Source organism: Suricata suricatta, chromosome 4 (genome assembly GCF_006229205.1).
Source record: "Suricata suricatta isolate VVHF042 chromosome 4, meerkat_22Aug2017_6uvM2_HiC, whole genome shotgun sequence".
In the NCBI taxonomy this organism is placed as follows: domain Eukaryota; kingdom Metazoa; phylum Chordata; class Mammalia; order Carnivora; family Herpestidae; genus Suricata; species Suricata suricatta.
Genome location: NC_043703.1, coordinates 126,427,759 through 126,437,613, shown reverse-complemented (window position 1 = coordinate 126,437,613; position 9,855 = coordinate 126,427,759). Strand labels below are relative to the sequence as shown.

At 53.5% G+C, this 9,855-nt stretch overlaps 1 protein-coding gene across 1 annotated transcript in view; it reads right to left on the bottom strand.

The window, feature by feature from the left end:
• Positions 1-219: 219 nt before the first annotated feature.
• ATOH8 (atonal bHLH transcription factor 8) overlaps positions 220-9,855 on the bottom strand; it is a 31,462-nt gene continuing 21,826 nt past the window's right edge. Inside the window, exon 3 of the mRNA XM_029936282.1 lies at positions 220-1,276. Within this exon, the coding sequence (XP_029792142.1) occupies positions 1,271-1,276 (6 nt within the window). The 3' untranslated portion in view covers positions 220-1,270. The remainder of the gene's footprint in view (positions 1,277-9,855) is intronic.

The window sequence follows — 9,855 nt, the reverse complement described above, 5'->3', positions numbered from 1 at the left end:
GGAAAGAGCTCCTCACGGGTTTCTGACCAGGCCTCCTGGTCACTAGTCGAGGTTTGAGGTCATGATGAGGGCCCCCTACACCATGACACACACACCACACACACACTCAGGCACTCAACCTCTAGGCCAACACTAGCCTCTCCTCTCCCCCCCACAACTCCCCCTTAACAGACCAGCCAAAGCCCTGGTCTCCCACAGAGTCCATTCAACACGAGCAAGTGTTTTCTTTAGATGTTTGGGCTTTTACTTCAATTTGAAGCAGATGGTTGAGCACAGATGTGAACAGCTTTGGCCTTTTGAGCACAAGGAAGGAATAGGCCTTGGCTTTGAACATGCCCCTCACCACCTTACTGGCCCATTCCCCTGGTCCCTTCCTTCCCTCGTTCCACCCCCTGCATAACTGGGAACAGACTTCTGGCCTTCATGCAGGGCACCATCTTGTTTTCCCAGCCAGGAGGGTGGGCCATGGGCAAGGAGTGGCTGGCTGGGGAGCAAAGACCCTTTAGGCTGGTCACCTTGTGGGGGGCAAGACCCTGGTGTGGGGTACAAGGTGGTCAATATGGCTTCTTTCCCCCCTTAGTCCCTTGCCATGATGCTCAGGGCCCAAAAAGCCTGGTCCGGGAACACTGACAATCAGAGTCAGAGGCCTAGACAGCCAGTGGGAAGGAGAGAAGAGGGCCAGGACCCCACATCGCAGCCCATACAAGCACCTCCAGCCCCCTCTCACAGCCCCCAAAAGGCTTATCTTATACCCAGCCAGCTCCGGACCCATCATAGAGTCCCAGGTCAGAGGGTCAACCACTTCCAATGGTCACCAAATGTCCATCCCTTCCGTGAGTTTCCGGTGGGATCACAGACTCGTCTTTGGCTTGAGGTGGAACTCAGGCAGCAGGAGGAGCGAACATCCTAGAGCAATGATGTGGATTTTCACTGTGGGTCTTTGTCAACATAGTTTCTTCAGTGTCTCTGTGGATCTTTGGCAATGAATTTCTGCAGCCAGACAGAGGCCTCGGGCCCGGGGCAAGGGGGAGGCGTTGCTCTGCCCTCCCCCCCATGTGGAAGGCAAAGTGCACAGTCACCAGAGTGGCTGATGGGGGACAGGAGGGCGGGAGGGAGGCGGGTGTGCCCCCGCCCCACCCTGAGAGGCAGTGGTCCGAGCGTCTGGCAGCATCCTGGAGAAGACCAGGCTGGGTCTGGAGAGCTCACCTTCTCCTCAGGCTTGGCCAGAGCGAGAGCCCGCAGCAGCATCCTTGGTCAAGCCTAGGGCTGGTCACTCCTGAAAGAAACCACCAAACGTCAGGAAAACTCGACCCTCCTGACCCTATTCCGTAAAGGCCAACTGATCCCAGGTGCTGGCACCCCAGCACCTCCTTCCCTTGATCCTCACTGGCTGCTGCCCCAAGAGGGACTCATGTGGCCCAGGCATGGGCCTGCATCCTCAGGGGCACAGTAAGTGATGGAGCCGGCATCGGGACCCAGGACTGGCTGCCTCCTGAGCCCACACTTCCCCTTACTCCGCACTCTGCATTTCGGAGCCATTTCCAACTTGGTTGGTTTGGGGACATGGGTAGGGCTGCAGGGGTTAGAGGGGGCTCGGGGACGCCAGGTGCTGATAACACAGTCCTCCAGGCCACACCTCTGAGGCACGTGAGCCAGGCATGGCCCCCACAGGAATGGCCATCCGCAGCCCTTTTCCCTATGCTGCTCAGACAAGAGCACTATACCAGGAGTCCAGCAGCCTCCTCTAGGTGCTGCCCATTCACCCCACCAGCTGGGTGACCTGAAACAAGTCACCTAACTCCTCTGGGGCTCGGTGTTCTCGTGACACAGCTGGAGCAGGTCAATAATCCTCAAACCTTCTTTTAAACAACAGAAATGAAATCTAACCCACGAAACCCTAACACAGAAAACAGATAAACGTGGTATGGTGTGTTTGGAGCAGCAGGGCAGGGAGGGCACAGGGAGAGAGGGTCACAGGGTGCAATTCCTCCAACGGGAGGCCTGGGACTCCTCTGAGAATCCAGGGTGTTCGGGAGCATAGTCTGAAAACCACTAGGTCGCACCATCTTTAAGTGCCTTGCAGTCCTGACCTTTGGAATCTTCACTCCAGCGGCTAAACGTGGTGTTACTCATGAGAAAACTGACCACAGGGTGTGACTTGCTACCAGGAAGGGACAGGAGACAAAGAAAGGTCATAGGGGCTGCTGAGACTTTAGATTTGGGGGGAGGTCAAAACCACGGGGGAGGGTCTGCGAGGCCTCCAAGCAACAGAGGCCAAGGAGGAACGGCAGTGCCTTAACCTGGCACAGGGCACTCCTCCTTAAAAGCAGCTCCAAATCCCGCTTCTCTGGGATTCTTGCAACAACCCTGAACAAACAGCTAAGCACTGGTGTCTGAAGCAGAACATCTGTCAGGCACCCCCCAGCTTGCCAGGGGGGGCCTGCCCCACATCCTCATCCCAGAGGAGGGCCATGCCAGTCCAGAGGAGGCACTGGGAGCTGGCGGCACCAGGATCTGAATCCAGATCGACAATGTTTATTCTACCACAGAGAAGCTGCTTCTGCTGAACCGGAGGCTTGGGGAGCCGGGATGGAGCCAAACCACAGCCTGGAGGGCCTGCCAACCACAGGCCCCGGTGAGCCTCACAGGCCTGGGGCGCTGGGCTTGGCTGGCGGCCAGGGTGTGAGGCTGGGGTAAGGCTGGAAGTGGGGTCCGAGGAGCTGGGCCCGGAGGAGGGGGCGTTACCCCCTCCCCCCAGCTAACAGAGGCTGAGAAGGGAGAAGGGAAAGAGGGAGCACCTCGACATGGTGAGTCCCAGCTCGCACCCTCCAAGCCCACAGTGCGGTGCGTGGCTGGCCCCAGCAGGAATCTGCTTCTTGTTACTGAGTCTGAGGAGGAGGATTAAGAGGCGGAAAGGAAACCCATGGGGATGGCACAGGGTCTGTGGTCCAGGGGGTGATTTACAGCCCGCGTCAGCCGGGCGCTGGCTGCCTGGGCGGGCCCTGCAGGGAAGGGCCCAGAGCTCCTCTCTGTCCAGGCGGCCTGCGGTCTGGGGGAACGTGCGGAAAGCTGGCCAGGTGGGCAGGCCTGAGCTGTCCCACTGGCTACTCTGTCAAGGCGCCGGGGCCCGGCCCCAAGCCCACTCTTGGCTCTCCGGCCCTGCGGAAGCCGTGACTACCCCCAAGAGCCAGGGAGCCGAGTTCTTCTGGCCAAAGCCTGACCTTCAATGCTTGCTTCCACCCTTTCCCTGGTGTCTTCACTGGCCCTGTGTTCCCACCGCCCACCTCGGTACAGGAATCCCAGCACGTGTATCGTGGAAGTCTTATGTCAAATGGGGCGTGGTGGGAAGGACACCAGGAGGCCTTGGGTGCCAGGGCCTCCTCTGGGATTAACCAGCTTTGTGACCTTGGGGAATTCACTCTCCCTTTCTGTGCTTAAATCCTTCATTGTACAGCACACACAAGCATGAGTACATGGATCTGCACTCCCCTCAAAGAGTACAGACACTAGCCAGGTAAGGTTATCCCTCCTGGGAGTCTGGGAAACACTTTAGACCTTGGCCCCATCTTGGAAAGTCACTATATATATAAGCATATTAAAGGCTCTGAAAAGTCCTGCAATGAAAAAAATTTATGCAGCTTTATTTACTCATTGTTTTCTGGACTCATATGATCCTGTGATCACAACTGCACCCTGAGTCAACTTGTGGCCCTTTCCTCTGGGTGCCTCCCAGAAACAGCACTCAGCCACTTCCAAGTGTCCGCTTCTTTCCTGCCTACTAGCTGGCCCAGTCTCTCAGCACCCCAACTCAAACGTCCCAGTGGAGGCAGCTGGTTGGTCCAGCTTCAGTCAGATTTCTTCCATAGATCAGCTATGGCTGACGGTTAGGAGACAAACCCACGCATGCCCCTTCAGAAGGGGCAGGGTGTATGCGTGTGTGTATTAATTACAGGCACGTAATTACAAATCCGAGGTAGAAGGCCCCTACTTTGGCAAACATCCCATAGACCCCTTCTCGTGAAACTGGTGGCAACATCCTATGTCACTCCATATGAGAAGCACAGCTTGAGAGGGCCTCTCGAATCCCACCCAGCTCTGACCTTTTACAGGTGCTGTTTCCTCTTTGGGCCAAGGCTCTGGGTATAGCTGGGAAAGGCTCCTGGCTCACTGCTCACAGAAGTGTCCTACATCCAGCCCCTTACCATAGAAGATGCCCTTTAAACAGGTTCTGTGGCCAAAATAAACTTCGAACACGACTAGACATGATGGCCTCCCAGGTCCCTTCCCGCGGGTCTGACGTGCTGAGTCCGATGGAGGTGATTTGGTCAGTGGGGTAAAGCGGCAGAGTCTATCACATTTAGAAATCATTTTTTTATCTGTTCATTTGTGGTCAGAACATCATTTGTGATCAGAGTGTCAGCTCCGCGAGGACAGGGACATGGTCTGTTTTGTTCGATGATGTAGCCCGAGAGCCTAGAACAGTCTGGACACATACTAGCATCTCGATAAATATTTGTTGAACAAGTGAATAAGTATTTCCAGTCATAGGCATTTTATTCACCATAGCTTTTATATACCATGGAGTATGTTTCCTGTTTCAAATGTAACTTAGCAGTTTTGAAAATATGCCTTTGCTCTAGGGAAACTTGGGGTGATTGCTGTGAATCCTGGAACAATTTTGCATCTTTTTTGCTTTTGTTCACTTCCAGTTTTTTCTTTCCGACTATATGTCCTCTGCTTACCAAGTCTGTCTCTGGCTTTAGATGGGTGGGTTTCCTCTCTTCTATGTATTGTAGGGCAATTTTACCATTTTAGGGACATTTAAAAATGACTGTGTCTGCCTTCTATAGTATTTTACCTTTTAAATTCATTTTTGGAGCACATAACCTACTTAACCGTTTTTCACTATTTTAAAATTATACATTCTTTTTATATTTTAGCAATTTGGATACAGCCTTCTACATGCAGAAAAAGACATCCAATGGAACTAAAACCCTTTTTTTTTTTTTTTATTAATTTGTCCTAAAAAGAACAGTCAGGTTTCAGATTTTTTTTTTTTAAACAAAACTATGAAAGACAAGCAGAGATGGTGTGGGAGAAGTATTTTTCAAGACTCACACTATTAGGTGTTATTTCTTCTTTTACTTTTAAGTACACCTATGTGTGAGCTGGGAAAGGGGTCTTGTGTTTGGTTCTAAATGCAGAACATTGGGGTTCACCTTGGCCCCAAAGTCAGCAGGCCATGGGGCTCTGGGCAGGTGAGTTCATCTCTTCATACCTCAGTCTCCTCATCTTTGTAGTGAACATAGTAATACTACCCACCTTCCAGTTGCCAAGAATCAATGAGACAATGGAGCAGTGCCCCACCCCCCTGGCAGGGCCTGGTACACGATGGGAGCAGTGGAAGGGCTGGTTCACGTTCTTGCAAAGAGCTGGGTCCTTGGCTTGACTAATGGGTGTTTAAAACATAAAATGGAGTCACAGTCTAAAAATAAGTAACCAGAAAGTCACATTGAACCAACTGTCATCTTGACCAATTTACTGTCAAAGGATTAAAAAAAAAAAAATAGTCGCAACTTCTAAAATCACCTAAGGCATGTCCATCACCTCATGAGTGGATAACCAAAGTGTGGTGCATCCATGCAGTGGGATATTATTCAGCCACAAAAAGAAATGAGGCACTAATACACACCACGACATGGATGAACCCCGAGAAGAGTACGCTAAGTGAAAGAAGCCAGTCCCAAAACACCACGTGTCACAGGATTCCATTTATAGGAACTTTCCAGAATGAGGAAATCCACAGTCTAGTGGTTCCCTAGGACTGGGGGACAGGGAAGACTGCAGGGTAGAAAGTAATAGCAAAAGCATACAGGGTATCTTTTTTGCCTGATATGAACGTTCTTAAATTGACTGCAGTAATGGCTGCCATAGATGTGAAAATACTAAAAACCACTGAATTGGACACTTTATTATTTTAAGTCTTTTTTTTGTTATGTTTATGTATTTATTTATTTTGAGAGAGAGAGAGGCAGTGCACTTGAACATGTGCCCAAATCAGGGGAGGAGGAGAGAGAGAGAATCCCAGGCAGACTCCGTACCATCAGCGCAGAGCCCGATGTGGGGCTCAAACTCACAATCTGTGAGATCATGACCTGAGCCGACACCAAGAGTTACACGCCTAACTGACTGAGCCACCCACGTGCCCCTGAAGTGCACGCTTTAAACAGCTAAACTATATACGATCTCAATAAAGCAGTTATGTTTTAAAAAATTAACATGCCCCAGGCAGGACATGTTAATTATAGAAAAGCTAGAAAATACAGAAGAGTGAACAAAAGAAAAAACATGTCCATCACCTCAATCTCCCCACTGGGAGCAAACCACTGATAGCATTGGGTGACCATTGTTCCATGTTCTAATGCTTAGACACACCCATATAGTATTTTTTGTTTGTTTGTTTGTCTGTTGGGGTGTTTATTTGCTTACTTATATTTTTAAATTTTTATTATTTAAGTACGCCTGGCACCTATATAGTGGTCTATGGAAGTGGAGTTATGTTGTGTAAACGGCTGGTGTTTGTGTTTTCTCCGACACTCCAGCCTGCGCAGCTCTGCTTTGGGCATCTGTGTTTTCACATCTCCACGGGCCAGGCTGTGCTGAGGTTATTCTGGGCACAAGCACAGGCCTGGGCTTCTGGTCTCCCAGCTTCCCAGGGAACTGGAAGCAGGTAGGGACCAGCCCACCCCCAGCGCCTCCCGCCCCGCCTGGCCTGGGCGCCAGGGGTGACAGGCAGGAAATTTATGAGCAGTTGGAGTTGGCTGCTATTTTCTGAGGGCGGGAACATGGTGTGAATCAAGGATCCCACTGTGTCCCGGCTGGGAGGGCCCTCTGAGGTCCCAGCCATCTATGATTTGCAGAGTTATGGCCAGAGCCCCTTGCGGGCCAGGAGAACCCGCCTGGGGACCGTGAATTGGGAGAATTCATTTACTCAACAAAGATGTACTGAGTCCCTCCTGGGTGCCAGCTCTGTGACAGGCACGGGGTTAGAGGTCCTGTCCTAGGGCAGCTGAGATGTTAACTCCAGGGGGAGGCTGAAAACCACGGCTGCTGGTACATGCTGTCGATTTGCCGGCCCCCTTGTGTTCGCGCCTCTCAGGAAGAGCGGCGGTGGTGGCCAGGGGCTCTAGGCGATGATGTGCAGACAGCTGCCTGTGCAGCTAGAGGCTCCCCTGCCCCCCGGGCCCAGCCCCCCAGGCAGGAAGCATGAGTGGGTCCGCCAGTCTAGGCCCCCCATTCACTGAGGCCAGTGGAGACGTTCAAACCTCAGGCTGTCGGTGACATGGGGAAGGACTTCCCTACCAGGAAGAAGGAGCGCCGCATCAGACATTGTTGAGGATGAGAGTGGGTAACCCTGGGCCCCTCTGGTGCTAAGGCGCCAGCAGCAGAACCAGGCCCAGGTATGCTGGGCAAGCACTGTGAGAGCACGGTCCACACACCCCGCGCTGCCCTGAAGCCTGACTCAGAGTTACTCCTGCCGGCTGGACCATAAACTCCAGGAGGGCAGGGTTTTGTGGCTGGGTCCCTGCTGTGTCCCCAGTCCAGGATAATCGGGGCTAACTCAAGTCCAGTCTCTTCACCCCCCCACGGCAGGCTGAGAAAAGTGTGCGTCTCCTCTGCACTTCTGAAGCACCGTACATGGACTCCCACATCCCTCCATGCCAGGAATCATCATTGGCTCCCGAGGGAAGGAAGGGGCCACGTCATCCTGTCCACCGCTGTCCTCTCAAGCCTAAGGCCAGATGTGAGTGAATCAGTGCCTGGAGCTACCATTTACTGAGAGCGGCCTCATGCCGGGCACCACGTTGCGTTCTTTTGCATGTGCTGTCTTACGTGTGCCCTGGGAAGTGGCCATCGCTGCTCCCATTTTGCAGATGAGGAAACGGAGGCTGGTGCAATTTCCTGGCTTCCCTGGGGCACATTGCTAAGACACGGCAGAGCAAGGCAGCTCCCCTGACCTCTCAGCTTCTTCACTGGTAAGCGGGACTGGCGCGGTCCCAAGCCATCCACCCAGCTGCCACCTTTCTTGGTTCTAAGAAAATCTCAGTCTTTGTCTCTTGAGCCTAAGGGAAAGGTGGCTGGCCATGGGAGGCCTGGCATTCCTGGAGCCAGAGCCAGAACCCATAAGGAGCCCAGCGTGCCTGCGGGGAAGGGTCCGGGAGACCCTCGGCCCCCGCCATGCCGACGCCTTCTTGGGCTACAGGCCACTCTCTCTGGCTGCCAGTCTCAGTTTCTTTCTCCGTGCTTCGCCTGTGTGTGTCCGTGCCAACTCTCTCTTGGCCTCTCCTGTGTTTATATCTTCCCCGTCCGTCAGCCTGTCTTTCTTGGCCCCTGCCCCACCCCACCCAGAGCACAGGGCACCGTGAGGGTCGAGCTGGCCCGAGAGAGGCCTGAGGCCCAGCTGCCGCAGCTCCCCATCTGCTTCCCATTCTGTGATGTTGTCTGGCCAATTCCACTCGGCTACACACTGCTCTTCCAGACCCCAGGAGCTCAAGGAGCCCATGACCTTGCCCCAGAGCCAGGGGAGGCATTCAGGATGGAGGGGCTCAGACAGCTGGGTGGACAGGTGGCCCAGCCAGGTGAGGAAGGCCCTGCTCCTGGGCAGCTGCCAGGGGGGCCCTGGCCCGTGCCCCTCACCCCCACTGTCACCCCTGCACATGCTATACACGTCCACACACACCACCCCTAACCACAGTGCCGACAGATCCTGGGGACCGCTTGCCATCAGCACCCCGCATCTCTCAGTGCCTCCCTCCCTGATCCTTCCTGCAACTGACAGCAGGGGAGACGGGGAGCCAGGCCGACAAGCCAGTTCATGCCCAACGCTGGCCAGCACGCCTCTGCAAAGATCACGATGCATCTCCAGGAGGCCTCCAGCGAGGAATCAAGCTGTGGACATTTGAGGACCAGTGTGGGCAATAATGTGTGGTCATGTGGCCCCTGGAGAACCTGAACAATCAAACGACTTCCATGAAAACAGTGTGCAAATGCAGTTTTAAGGTGAGGAAAACATCTCCCCTACCCCTTCTCATGATCCCTGGGCCCCTTGTAGCTAGATTCCAGAGGCACGTGGGATCTGGGCCAGTGAGGGACATCTTTGATCAGGGCTCCTTGCTCACTGCCACCCTGTCCATCAGTGACACCACAAGAGTAGCTCCCAGCTGCAGGAGGGAAAGGCCGAGACTGGAAGAGAAACAACTATCTTACCCATGGGCATGTGCCCTCGCACACCTACTGGCAGGCAGTGTGGCTGAATGTGCCACACAGCCTCTGTATGAATCCTGACTTCTTCATTCTACCAGCTGTGTGACCTTGGGCAAGTTCCTTTAACCTCTCTGTACCTCAGTTTCTTCACATATAAAATGGTAGTAATAGTAAGAGTTAGCTCCTCAAGGCAGGACTGTGCCCCCACCTCACACTGCCAGGGTCCCACCCAGTACTGGGCATAGAGGAGCAGCCTATTAGATACGGGGGAAGACAACTGGAAACCCTTCCTCTCCTACAGCTTCCCTTCTTCCGTCTCTCAGCAAACATCTATGGAGTGTTTAGACCAGGCTGGGCTCCCTTTGAGGCACTGAGGACGCTGCAAACAGCAAAACAGACACGGAGCCCTGCCCTCTCCGCACTGACAGTCTAGAACCAGCCCTGCACAGAAGCAGACTTCCCTAGAGAAAGGAAGCCCCGTGTTTTCTGTGCCAAAACAGCTTGGACAGGTCCTTTCCTCATAATTGATGCACTTCCCTGCATTCTCAGCCCGACATTACTGGATGTACTTTAGCTTCCTCTTGACAACCC